General features: G+C 35.3%; 1 protein-coding gene across 2 annotated transcripts in view; it reads left to right on the top strand.

Moving 5' to 3' along the window:
- LOC111696078 (anoctamin-4) overlaps positions 1-10,378 on the top strand; it is a 13,524-nt gene extending 3,146 nt beyond the window's left edge. Inside the window, exons 3-19 of one of the 2 annotated variants that reach the window (XM_023465604.1) lie at positions 629-703; positions 818-952; positions 1,259-1,444; positions 1,748-1,810; positions 2,260-2,337; positions 2,622-3,414; positions 3,694-4,034; positions 4,550-4,836; positions 5,572-5,789; positions 5,933-5,985; positions 6,267-6,389; positions 6,750-6,897; positions 6,963-7,026; positions 7,579-7,678; positions 8,295-8,388; positions 9,598-9,722; positions 9,821-10,378. In XM_023465604.1, the coding sequence (XP_023321372.1) occupies positions 629-703; positions 818-952; positions 1,259-1,444; positions 1,748-1,810; positions 2,260-2,337; positions 2,622-3,414; positions 3,694-4,034; positions 4,550-4,836; positions 5,572-5,789; positions 5,933-5,985; positions 6,267-6,389; positions 6,750-6,897; positions 6,963-7,026; positions 7,579-7,678; positions 8,295-8,388; positions 9,598-9,722; positions 9,821-10,045 (3,108 nt within the window). In that variant the 3' untranslated portion in view covers positions 10,046-10,378. The remainder of the gene's footprint in view (positions 1-628; positions 704-817; positions 953-1,258; positions 1,445-1,747; positions 1,811-2,259; positions 2,338-2,621; positions 3,415-3,693; positions 4,035-4,549; positions 4,837-5,571; positions 5,790-5,932; positions 5,986-6,266; positions 6,390-6,749; positions 6,898-6,962; positions 7,027-7,578; positions 7,679-8,294; positions 8,389-9,597; positions 9,723-9,820) is intronic. The other variant, XM_023465605.1, reaches the window with a different exon arrangement.
- The last annotated feature ends 3,709 nt before the right edge of the window (positions 10,379-14,087 follow it).

Here is a 14,087-nt window from a genome sequence, read left to right on the forward strand (position 1 = left end):
AAGTTTAGTAGTTTAGGAAGGGTTTAGGAGAATGTTAGGTTTAGTAGTTTAGGACGGGTTCAGGAGAATATTAAGTTTAGTAGTTTTGGACGGGTTCAGGAGAATGTTAGGCTTAGTAGATTAGGACGGAATCAGGAGAATATTAAGTTTAGTAGTTTAGGACGGGTTCAGGAGAATATTAAGTTTAATAGTTTAGGACGGATTCAGAAGAATGTTAGGTTTAGTAGTTTAGGACGGGTTCAGGAGAATACTAAGTTTAGTAGTTTAGGACGGGTTCAGGAGAATATTAATTTTAGTAGTTAAGGACGGGGTCAGGAGAATGTTAGGTTTAGTAGTTTAGGACGGGTTCAGGAGAATATTAAGTTTAATAGTTTTGGACGGGTTTAGGAGAATTTTAGGTTTAGTAGTTTAGGACGGGTTCAGGAGAATATTAAGCTTAGTAGTTTAGGACGGGTTCAGGACAATATTAAGCTTAGTAGTTTAGGACGGGTTCAGGAGAATATTAAGTTTAGTAGTTTAGGACGGGTTTAGGAGAATATCAAGTTTAGTAGTTTAGGACGGGTTCAGGATTATATTAAGCTTAGTAGTTTAGGACAGGTTCAGGAGAATAGTAAATGTGATATTTTAGGATGGTTTAAGAAGAATTGATTTGGTTCTGGCCTGGGAAGAAAAGTCGCCTGGCTCTAAAATTAGATCAGATCAGGTCATTCAGATTTATATTTAGCGCTTTCAATCTAACATCTATCTTCAGATTTATAAAATTTTAAAATGCCAACTATTCAGAAGATTTAAATAGCATAAAGAATATATATTCTAGAGAAAAGAGTTTCATGAGAGCCTGAAGATTGGGGGTCTGGAGTTAGAATATGTTTCTCCAACTCAAGCATTCGATCAGAAAACTGGGTTTATAAAGATCCACGTCCCTGATAAGATCCTTAGTATTAACGCTCAGGAACTCTTGGTTTTAGATCATTAATCAAGATAGAAGAGAGAGAGAGAAGTATAATTAAACTGTGTGCATCTAGAATAAGTGAGATTGGATTGCATAACCCCCTCCTGGCTCTATACTGTACGTTGGATAGTGTGCGATAAATCATATGTAGATTAAATACTATTAACTATATTGGTTAGTTTATGCACTCTTACTTTATACATTATACATATCAGATATATTTTACAATCAGGGGGTTCAGGCTGGAATATTAGAATATTATGATACATTTTCTAAATATTGATTCTAAACAACCCTCGGTTCTAGGTTCTGGGAATTAAAGCTCCAGTCTCCAAATACATCGTAACGTCATACACAGATAATGCCATCTCTAAATCTTCTCTCAGCTTATTTCAGAATCTACTCCCTGGATTTAACTCCAGGATTAGCTCTAGCCTTCTTCCTCCGGAGCAACCAATCTTCCGTCCGTTCTTCCCGGAGCTAAACGACAAGGAAACCATGTTTAACCATAAAATTAAACATATTAGCGTAATTTTGGCATTGAACGAATTATTGGTTGAGAAAAAATAAAAACTATACAAGTAAAGATGTTTATCAACATTGTGTTAAACCGGTTTTATATATATACTTTTTATTATGATGCTAGGTTACCCTTTAAGGTTTTAAATTGTAACCCTGGTTTGAGGGAAAATAACACCTGAAGGTTTGTGTATGCAGGCCTGTAAATCCAGCTCACAAACAGTAAATATATTAGGGAGTATACCCTGGAGCAGGGTTTAAGTATGGTTGAATCAGTTTGTAACCAAGCAAAGATCTTCAGACCTAACTTCATCTCAACGCAGTCTTATAGCTTGGCAGGTGGGTATATTAGTACAAATATAGTATACGGACACGTATACTAGTACACAATACACATATACTAGTACACAATACACATATACTAGTACACAATACACATGTACTAGTACACAATACACATATACTAATACACAATGCACATATACTATTACACAATACACATGTACTAATACACAATACACATATACTAGTACACAATACACATATACTAGTACAAAATACACATATACTAGTACACAATACACATATACTAGTACACAATACACATATACTAGTACACAATACACATATATTAATAATCATATATGAGAACACATAAAAAGTACATATAAGACTAGTACAAAAATACTAGTATACGCACATAATAATTATTATAAAATTAAAAAAAACTTTTAAAACTGCATTAATTTTCGGAGTTTGGCGTAATCAAAAAAATCTATCTTGTTAAGATATTGACCCGAAGTGGAAAATGTGGGGGCAGTAAGAACTTAGGAATTCAGAAACTTCTAGATAATGGAATATATCAAGTAAGAACAGATTGAAAACAAATGTCGTCATTGTTTTTGTTTTGTGACATTTTTACATCAGAAAGTTTTTATATTATACCAGAACTAATTCAAATTCAATATTTCTAGTTCAATCTGTCAAATCGGTAATTCATTACTTAATGTATTTTCTCTGATAACCTTGTCTTTATAATGGATATTTTCTGTTCTTCCAAACACAATGAAGACATTAAGTCTTAAATTCATTTAGATATTTTATTTGCACAAAATGTGCATTTTTTAGGCCTAAACCTGTAATCTTTTAGTGTGCATATCCTCTACATGATGGAGATTATCATGTTGAACCTGATTCGTCTCCAGGTTACCCAGATAAACAGGAATCCTTGGGGAAAAATTATACTGGATATGAAACTTCAAAGATCTGGGACAAGGAGAAACTATCAGAAAATGTAAATAGTTTATCCTCCACAAAATCTTTAAACCATCATAGAAATTTTACATCCAGAAATGAGAGGATTAAATCTGCAGATTTACAGTTTATGTATAATCCTGGACGAGGTTTAAAAAGATCCATCTCAGCTCATCAGCTTGAAGAAACTAGAGCTGAATCTTCCTTTAGTCAACCTGCTAGATCTGAACCTGGAGTTGATAGTTTAGAAATTCTAAACTATGTTGCGGATACCTCCAGCTCCTCAACTCCAAAGAATTTCAGGATCTTAGACTCGGAGAGGGAGATAATAAACATATCAGAAGAGAGGGAAAATCAAAATATTCGTTTCCACCAAGCTGTGAGATACAGTAGGTATAGGGATGGGATACCATGGGATCAAAACAGGTTAAATTTCAAGGTACATACAAGTACAACAGTACACTTTGAAGAGAAAGAAAACTTGGATCTGGGATTAGAATACAAAGCTGAGTCTCCGACCATGAATCTTAATGATCGTCAGGTTCTCTGTCTGGAATGGGCTGGACTAGGACACTGGTTTCGACATCAACCCCTCTGGTTAATCAGGATATATTTCGGCCCCAAGATTGGGATGTATTTTGCTTGGTTGGAGTTCTATACTCAAGCTCTGGTAGCGCCTGCTGTTCTAGGTACTCGGAGACTTTTTATTTTAAATATTGGGTTTTCGTAGATGTTGTAGTTCAAGCAAGCTAAAAATAGATAAATTTTATTAATGCACATTTTTTTATTACATATGGTTGCTGCTATAGATAAATTTTAAGTAACTTTTTAGTTAAAGGATTTATAATACAAATAAAAACATTCTGATCTGATGAGAAGTTTCTCTTTGATTAAAAATTATAAAGGCTAATTTACGTTATCAAAAATATTTGTTTGTTTTGATTTTAAACAATTTTCTTGTTAATCAGGAGTTCTTTGTTTGATCTACTCCTTGTGCACATTCCACACTCCGTTGAACAGTGTGAGTGAGGATATCTGTTCTGAAGGTGGAGCAGGAAACCTGACAATGTGTCCAGTTTGTGACAAGTTCTGTGAATACTGGAAACTCAAGGATTCATGCATTCTCTCTCAGCTCACTTACTTCTTCGACAACGAGGCGACCATATTCTTCGCCGTGTTCATGTCCTTCTGGGCCACCATGTTCCTGGAGTTATGGAAGAGGAAACAGGCGATACTGCAGTGGGAGTGGGATACTACAAAGGATGATACCGTGGAGGATTCAGAATACTTGTCCTTTAACATTAGCCAGGTATGGAATTGTTAAAAGTGTTTAATACATCATATTGGATCATTAGCGGCTCAAAGTTACAATCTTCGTGACAAAATAGAAAATTTAAGAAAAATCTTAAAAGGCCAAGATAAAACTATGTTTTTTGAGTTTTATCTGCGTATTTTGGTGTTAAAGCTTTGAGATAATCCAACATGATATGGGACGCTCTGTATAAAAATATAAAAAAAAACTCAACCTAAGAGTGTTAAGAGCTAACCAAGAGTGTAAAGTCTGCTAGAACTTCATATGTACTGCATAAAATTATAACGAATTCTCATCTCTGATTTATCCTTATTATTATTATATCAATGACTGAGTCATATTTCTAATGATTAATTATTTCACTTGAATATAGTTCTCAATCTTAGTTTAGTATTAAGAATTTTCAGACCTCATTTCAAACAGCATAATAAGTGTTGCATTCTAATTATGATTAATTATTTTTAATTAGTTTGTTATTTTGAGAGTTCCTTTAATATTTAATATTTGTTAAGGTTAAGAATAATAGAGTAAATCCTATCACAGGGAGACAAGAACACTATCTTCCAACCTCAGAGAAGTTTCTCCGGTTCTCCGTAACCATCTCCACCGTGATATTCCTTCTCCTTGTCATGCTCTTTGCTCTCTTCTCCATCATGATATTCAGGGTTGTAATCCTAGGAGTAATGTATCAGAACACACATAAATCCAACCTGGAGAAGTATGCTAAACTCATCGGAGCAGGAACTGCCGCAGCCTTGAACTTCCTTGTTATTTCTATCTTTGAGATCCTGTATCCCAGGTAGATATTGGGATCCTGTACCCCAGGTAGATATTGGGATCCTGTATCCCAGGTAGATATTGGGATCCTGTATCCCAGGTAGATATTGGGATCCTGTATTCCAGCTAGATATTGGGATCTTGTATCCCAGGTAGATATCGGGATCCTGTATCCCTGGTAGATTTTAGGATTCTGTATCTTAGGTAGATATCGGGATCCTGTACTCCAGGTAGATATCGGGATCCTGTATCCCAGGTAGATTTTAGGATTCTGTATCTTAGGTAGATATCGGGATCCTGTACTCCAGGTAGATATTGGGATCCTGTATCCTATGTAAATATTGGGATCCTGTATTCCAGATAAATATTGGAATCCTGTATCCCAGGTAGATATTGGGATCCTGCATCCCAGATAGATATTAAGGTTCTGAATCTCAGGTAGATATTGGGATCCTATGTCCCCGGTAGATATTGGGATCCTATGTCCCCGGTAGATATTGGGATCTGTATCCTAGGTAGATATTGAGATCCTGTATCCTAGGTAGATATTGGGATCCTGTATCCCAGGTAGTTATTGGGATCCTGTATCCCAGGTAGATATTGGGATCCTGTATCCTAGGTAGATATTGGGATCCTGTATTCCAGGTAGATAATGGGATCCTGTATCCTAGGTAGTATTGGGATCCTGTACCCAAGGTAGATATCGGGATCGCAATCCTCAGTTTCCCTTTCCCATTTTATCAGAGTTTTTTTTTAGGATTTCAAGGTTTTTGACCAACCTGGAGCAACCTAGGACGGAATCCGAATATGAAAGAAGTTATGGATTTAAATTGTTTGTATTTCAGTTTATAAATTACTACTCTAGTCTCACATATACAGCGTTCTTCAAAGGACGATTTTTCACCTATCCTGGAGATCAATCTGCCAGAGAGTCCAGTCTCTCTCTCCTGAAAACTGATATCTGTGATCCATCAGGGATGATTTCGAACTCAAAACTATTCCTGATTTTACTAAAAATATAGAACTATGCATGACTATACTTATAATGAAAATGATTCTTTAAACAATAAGAGGGTTTCTGTTTTTCTAAACCCTAGGTTCAAGTTTGTATCATCAAGGTTGTGTTTACGAAGTTTCAGCTCTTCTCGGCGCTCTTATGATCGGACGCCAGGTGAAGAACATTTCATTTTTTTCTTGAATTTTTTTTGGATATTCGGGAGATCATTTTTTGCATATTTAACATATTAAACATATTTAACATATTAAACATTTTTAATATATTTAACATATGTAACATATTCAATATTTAACATATTTAACATATTAACATATATAAGATTTTAACATATTTAACATATTCAACATATTTAGCATATTTAACATTTATAACATATTTAACATATATAAGATATTTAACGCATTAAACATATTACACAAATTGATATATTTCAGGTTGTGAGTCATATAAAAGAGTTAGGACTACCATATTTAACCAACTATATGAGAAGATATGATTGGAGGAAACGAATAGTATCAGATCCTAAATATTCTACCGATCCTGTCCCGCTCAAACAGGTTTTCATTTCATACATAAATTTTTGATATATTAAACTTTGACAATTAAAACTAGTAGATTTCATAGTTTGAAATATCAAGAGCTATGACATTCGGTTGCAAAATTATAGGGTTTAGAGTTTCAGGTGAGTAATCAGGAGCTGAGAAAGGAATTGATTCTTTACCACAAACTCTGATTTTCCAATCCCTATATCTGCGCAACCCAATGTCGCAGAACTTAATTTTATCAAACTATGAATTCTGTCAGATCAAATAATCTAAGTCTGAAATATCAAAGGTTTACATCTTCCGGTTGTAAAAATACATGGAATAGAAAATTAGAGTTTGCGGCAAAGACTCGATTTCTTTAATTTGTTAAAGTGGGAGAAGGATTACCAGCTGTATGAGTCGGATCGGTTCCAGCTCCTTGATGAGTACATGGAGATGATAATCCAGTACGGGTTCGTTACTCTCTTCGTTGCAGCTTTCCCTCTAGCTCCTCTCCTAGCCCTCGTCAATAATATTATCGGTAAAATATCAAAATATATTGATCTGAAAATATCAAAATAAAATTAATTCTTTTTGTTCACATAGAAATAAGACTGGATGCATACAAGTTCACAACTCAGCTGAAAAGGCCAATATCTCAAAGAGTAAGGTAAAAGCATAAATAAACCTTTTCCAGCATTTTAGGTTGATTATCAAACCCATTTTTAAAAGGGCAAACCTCTAAATGGTAAATCTTAAATTTTCCAAAATATTTTTTCTTCTGTTCCATTCTCAGTGCTCAGTCTTTCAGCATATCCTAGCACATGTCTAGATCGTGTCTTACCCTGATACAACCACTTTTAACACCGTCAAAAAAAGACCTTTTTTCTAATATTATTGTTTCGAAAAATCTGTTGGCTTTAAAAAAGATACCACCCATACACAGTTTTTCTAAAACACCAAATGCGGGTTTACATATTGAATGATAGTACTTTCTCCAGCAAAATTTACTAAAAAGAGATCAATTTCTTGAGAAGATATCAAATAAATGCCAATATATTAAATTAATGGCAACATTTTTACCCACCAAGATATGAATTACCTGACAAGATATTAATTATCTTTTAAGATAATAATTAACGTGCAAGAGATGCATTTGTTATCAAGAAATATATTGTACAACATTACTGGCAAGATATGAATTATGTATTGAATATTTTAGAGGTATCGGAGCCTGGTTTGAAATCCTGCAACTCATCACGTTCTTTGCAGTTGTATCCAACGCATTCATCATTGCATTTACTAGTTCATTTATACCCAAGGTAAATACCATAGATTATACAGATAGAACAAGATGAAGGTCTTTAAATGGAGGCATTGAGGGTTAAAAAGTATAAATGGATTATATCTGGATGATATAACGGTTGAGATTTCATCAAATTATTATTTTGGTTTAATGTATTAAACATAAGCTGCGGAGAAGCATATAAATGTCATATAAATCAATGTTTGTGAGAATTATTCAGGTTGGTTTGTTAACTTTATTGACATCATCAGGACGTTCAGTACAAATTCGAAAAACAGAGAAGGACCAGGAGTTCCAGCATGATTGCTACTAGCCCTCCTGGTGAAGAATAGTGCATAATGATTAATTATAATACTTTTGTATTAAATTACCTTTTTTTAAACTGTATACCTGTACATTTAGACTGTATTCCTGTACATGTTTAGACTGTATACCTGTACATGTTTAAACTGTTTACCTGTACATGTTTAAACTGTTTACCTGTACATGTTTAAACTGTATTCCTGTACATGTTTAGACTGTATACCTGTACATGTTTAAACTGTATACCTGTACATGTTTAAACTGTATACCTGTACATGTTTAGACTGTATGCCTGTACATGTTTAAACTGTATACCTGTACATGTTTAGACTGTTTACCTGTACATGTACTCTGAAGGTCAAGGTATGGAAAACTTCCTAACATGGCAACTCTCCTTGTTCAATACTTCAGACTGGAACGAGGGTAAAACTGCATTCAATCAAATCATGATTTTACATAAAACTTAACACAGATAGAGCAAAAGGCGAGCAGACGTTTTTCATTTCTAACTTTGTGTACTAACAAAAGTTTGAGGGATCTCTTTCGTCCTATCTGAGTGATATCTCTCGTCCTGGCTGTGTGATCGCTTTCGTCTTATCTGAGTGATCTCTCTCAAACTATCTGAGTGATATCTCTCCTCCGATCTGTGTGATCTCTCTCGTCCTGGCTGTATAATCTGTCTCTTCCTATCTGAGTGATGTTTCTCATTCTATTCGTGTAATCTCTTTCGTCCTATCTGTGTTTTATCTCTCTTCATATCTGCATTATGTCTCTTGTCCTATCTGGTGGATATCTCTCGTTCTATCTTTGTGATCTCTCTCGTCATACCGGTATGATCTCTCTCATCCTATCTGTGTGGTATCTTTCGTCCTATTTGTGTGATATCTCTCGTCCTTTCTGTGTGATATCTCGAGTCTTATCTGTGTGATCTCTCTCATCCTATCTGTATGATCTCTCTCGTCCTATCAGTATTATCTCTCTTGTCCAACCTGTGTGATCTCTCTCATCCTATTTGTATTATCTCTCTAGTCCTATCTGTGTGATACCTCTCGTCCAATCTGTGGGATTTCTCTCGTCCTCTCTGTTTGATCTCTCTCGTCCTATTTGTATGATCATTTTCGTCCTATCTGTGTGATTTATTTCGTTCTATCTGTGTGATCTTTCTCGTCCTATTTCTGTAATATCTCTCGTCCTACATGTGTGATCTATCTCGTTCTATCTGTGTTATCCCTCTCGTCCTATCTGAGTGATCGCTCTCATTCTATCTGTGTGATCTCTCTCGTTCTATCTGTGTGGTATCTCTTGTGTTTTTCTCTCGTTATACCTGAATTATCTCTCTCGTCCAATCTGTGTGATCTCTCTCTTCCTACCAATGGGATCTCTCTCATCCTAGCTCTGATTTCTCTCGTCCTACCTGTTTGATCTCTTTTGTCCTTTCTCTTTCGTTCTATCTGTGTGATATCTCTCTTTCTATCTATCTCTCTCATCCTATCTAACTGATCCCTCTCGTTCTATCTGTGTGATCTCTCTCGTCCTATCTGCGTGATAGCTTTCGTTCTATCTGTGTGATCTGTGTGTTTTGCAAACTTTCCCTTCATCCCGGCTCCATGGTCTAAGGATTATATTACTAAGGAGATATGGGTGAATATTTTGGTCCTGAGTTATCTGAACCTGATCCTGGGTCTTGTTATTATCCAGCTCTAAGACAAGGTCCAGATCAACCAGCCAAGTACAGCAAGAGTAAAGCTTATCTCCAGGTAAAGGTTCTAATTGGAAGAAAAAGGGGTAGTTTTCCACGTACAGTTTTTAACAGTTTTTTTTTTATAAACTTCATGTTTTATAAGTTTTTGTTTAGGTGTTCATTGCTCGACTTGTATTTGTGCTTGTATTCGAGCACTCAGTGTTCTTTATAACACAACTACTGGCTTATCTAATTCCTGCTACTCCGGCTAGCCTGGCCAGACAGATGAAGAGAGAAGCAGCAGGAGTAATGAAAACCATTCTAGCAGATCAAGAGAACAACTTAGAACCAGAGAATCAAGATACATCCGCCGATGATATTTTTTCCGGAGACCTATAATACTTAAACTTAATCTTGATGATACTTAAACTCTTCTTTAATTATTTGATGCAAAAATTGGAAAATAACAACAATTTAAAGTCGTCCATTACTTAGTAATTATAAAAGAGCATATATATTTGATTCCCTAGTTTTTGTGTTTGTTTTTATTGGGTTTCTAGGGGCTTTGCACCCCACTTCATGCTTTTTCAATATTACTTGCGCATATTTTCTTCGCACAGCCATATCTATGTAAAAAATTGAGGTGGTTTTCTGTCTGTAACCTATGAACGTCAAAATGGCTGAACTGATCGGGACCAATTTTTGTGGCAAGTCACATGACCCCAGGAAGGTTTACAGACAATCAGAAATAAAATTGTTGATTCAAAATACTTCGTTTTTTTATTTTTCAGAAATCCAAATTAGAAAATATGCAGAATCTATTTTTTCATATATTACTAGCCTGGGAACCCAACGTTAACCAGGTTACTCATAGTTACTCCCACCGTTTACCCGCACTTGGTCGTAAACTACGAATTTGCCGTAGAAATCCACCAGTAAAAGCAGAAAAATCCGCAGTAAACATGTATTGACGCATGTATTGGGATTGAAGGCTTCCCAGCTGACAACAATCAAACTCCTACGTGGCATTTTTGCAAAGTTCCCTTACTCTTGGAATCTTACAGACGAATAAAATGTGTACTCATGCTTTATTTCAATTGTTTTCTGGGGTCAACAAAATTTAATCTTCGATCCCAATAAGATTGGGTTGGCGAGGGAATCTATTTATTTTTGCACATTTATATAATAAAACTATATTGTCGTGAGATATCACTTTTTAATTGAGTTAGGGTACGGCGGGTTGAAAACATCCTCGGAGAAGAAATGTTTCTGGAAAAGAGAAAAAATAAGAATCTCATATGAAACTCATCTTTGTCAGGATCCTTACTATTTTTGTCAATCATATCCAGAGGATCTGAAAGGAATAGGATTGAATATCAGTCGTTATCAAAACAAAGTGAACAAAAGGAACTAATTCAATTATTTGAAGTCATAATTTTTGATTTTTAGAAATATGGAACATTGCGAATTTCAAGAATAGAAGTGGACTTACAGGGTGTTCGCGAAAAATGAAAGGGGGGTATAGGCTTAATGCGATAAAAAAGCGCTTTTGATCGCCACTAATCTTACTTCTATCTGTTGCGTCTATAAGGAGAAAATTGTTAAAGACGTCTCATACCGAATAACATGGCGTCCATACAAATTGAGAAAATTACAACATACGACTTAGACCGTAAAAAAATCAATTTAATTTCAAACAAATCATTCAGATATTACAACCTATAGTCATCGATTATCTTTCGCCACATTTATGTATAGTTGATTTTTCATAATATGTTTTAATTGTTATGATCTGAGAGTTACTTATAAAAACATTTATTCCTGTTTCAAGGATTTTTGGTAATGAAAACGACATTTTCATATTTTCCAGGAATGTTCGAAAACAAGTTGTAAGCTAAATATTATTTTAAAAAACAAAATCAAAACTAGTATGAAATATTAAATATATACAGATGTGGCGAAAGATAATCGATGACTATAGGTTGTAATAGCTGAATGATTTGTTTGATATTAATTAGATTTTTTTACGGTCTAAGTCGTATGTTCCAACTTCCTCAATTTGTATGGGCGCTACGCTCTTCGGTATGAGACGTCTTTATCAATTTTCTCCTTATAGACGCAACAGATAGAAGTAAGATTAGTAGCGATCAAAAGCGCTTTTTTTCGCATTAAGCCTATACCCCCTTTTATTTTTCGCGAACACTCCCTTTAAGAATAAAATAGAATCTACAACTCTTAGTACTCCTGGCTCCTGGTACTACCAGCACTCCTGGTACTCCAAGAACTTCTGGTACTAACAGTACTCCTGGTACTCCTAGTATTCCTGATACTACCAGTACTTCTGGTACTTCTAGTTCTCCCGATTCTACCAGTTCTCCTGGTACTACTTGCACTCCTGGAACTGCCAGTATTGGGAGTACCTTATACTTGCAGTGTGGGTTAGAGAATAGTTGCACTTCGTGCACTTTCTGCCCATTTCTCAATAAAGGTCAATTTTTTAAAAATCATTTCGAAAGAACAATCCATTGTTTAAGTTTATAAACTACTATTCTGGAGGAAAAATGAAACATAAATTTAAAGGTTGAACTAGGTTTAACCCGTCTACAGTTGAGTTTACAAGTTTACCAAATTACAGTGAAGGATGACAGGTTTAATGGAACTAATAGATCAGTACAGGAGTTAAACAGCAACTTCGTCTAGAGGTAGAAATATTTGAAACCACGAAACCGAGTATTATATCAGATCTTAGCTACGCGTATAGTGCGTAAGTAAAAGACTCAGAAACCCGGTTTCGTTGCAACCGAATGTTTCAGACAAAATACAGCAATGATAAAGGAAAACGTACTTTCAGGTCGGTTAGCAACACAATTATTTTAAGTGCAACAATTTGAAAAGGTTGAGAATGCAGAAGAGGAGTAAGGGGGTGGAAACTAGATATGAGAGTAGAAAACGATAAAATAGATAAAAGAGGGGAAAAGGTAAAGAAAGGTAAGGAGAGGAAAAGAGATATAAGGAGAGGTAACAAGGGGTAACAAGAGGAAACGAGGGACAAGGAGAGGTAAGGAGTGGACAGGTTGAGTTGTAGGGAGAGAAAAGGAGAGAGGTAAGGAGGGTAATAAGGGGTAAGGAGGGGTAAGGAGAGGTAATGAGAGACAAGGAGAGGTAAGGAGTGGACAGGTTGAGTTGAAGGGAGAGAAAAGGAGAGAGGTAAGGAGGGTAATAAGGGGTAAGGAGGGGTAAGGAGAGTTAATGAGAGACGTGGAGAGGTAAGGAGTGGACAGGTTGAGTTGTAGGGAGAGAAAAGGAGAGAGGTAAAGAGAGGTTAGGATAGAGATAAGTATTGAGGTAAGAATATTCTGGAAGAGTCAAAATCATCTTACTCTTGACATGATTAACAAAATTTTCAAATCTAGGCCAAGCCAGATATTTAGTCATCATTTTATTGAGCATGACTGTTTTCAATTATTTCAATGACATCATTTATGTTTCCATACCAGCTTTTTTTACACTTAGAACAATCATGCATAGTTCATAAATTGAAAACAATGCACGACATGGCATTTAACCGAGCAGTTAGTAAGGACGAAATAACACATTCTATCATTCTCACTTCAGGGAACAAGAAGTAGGATAAAACGTTGAAAACCTAAGCTCAGAAGATATTAGGTCATTTTTCAGTCAGTCAAGTTTCTCTCTTAGATTGGTTCTATGTATTCAACAGGCTTGTTGGGTCTCCTGGTTCTTTTATGATCATGGTTTTCCAGGATTTACAGATTCTGCTGGTTATTTATTGATTCATTGTGATGCAGGCTTTTCAATATCTGCTGGTTATTTACATGTTCATAGTTCTCCAGGTTCTCTAGGATCTGCTGGTTCTGTACATGTTTATAGTTATCAAGGTTCTTTAGGATCTGCTGGTTCTTTACATGTTCATAGTTCTCCAGGTTCTCTAGGATCTACTGGTTCTTTACATGTTCATGGTTATAAGGTTCTTTAGTATCTGCTGGTTCTTTTCATGTTCATAGTTCTCCAGGTTCTCTAGGATCTGCTGGTTCTTTACATGTTCATAGTTCTCCGGGTTCTGCAAGAACTGAAAGAAAGCAATGTGGCATGTTTTTCAGTTTTCAATCTCACGGTTGATTTAAACTCTGTTCTACTAAACAACATAAACAATACTTTTGATATCTGACATAATAATTCTTTTCCTTACGGGCTCCTTAAGGGAGAGACCGGCAATCAAACTGAGATTGCAGTATTACAAACGGATTTACACCTTTACTTAAAATTTATACACCCCGTAAAACGTCTAATTGATATCAAATGAATCCTTTAATATATTTAATATATTCTCCTCATGACTTAAAATCTCAGATGTGACCATTTCATTGAATATTTCATAATGAAAGTGAAAAAAGGAAAGGTTTATTCATATACAAGAAAC

The sequence above is a fragment of the Eurytemora carolleeae genome, unplaced genomic scaffold (genome assembly GCF_000591075.1).
Source record: "Eurytemora carolleeae unplaced genomic scaffold, Eaff_2.0 scaffold113, whole genome shotgun sequence".
NCBI classification, from domain to species: Eukaryota; Metazoa; Arthropoda; class Copepoda; order Calanoida; family Temoridae; genus Eurytemora; species Eurytemora carolleeae.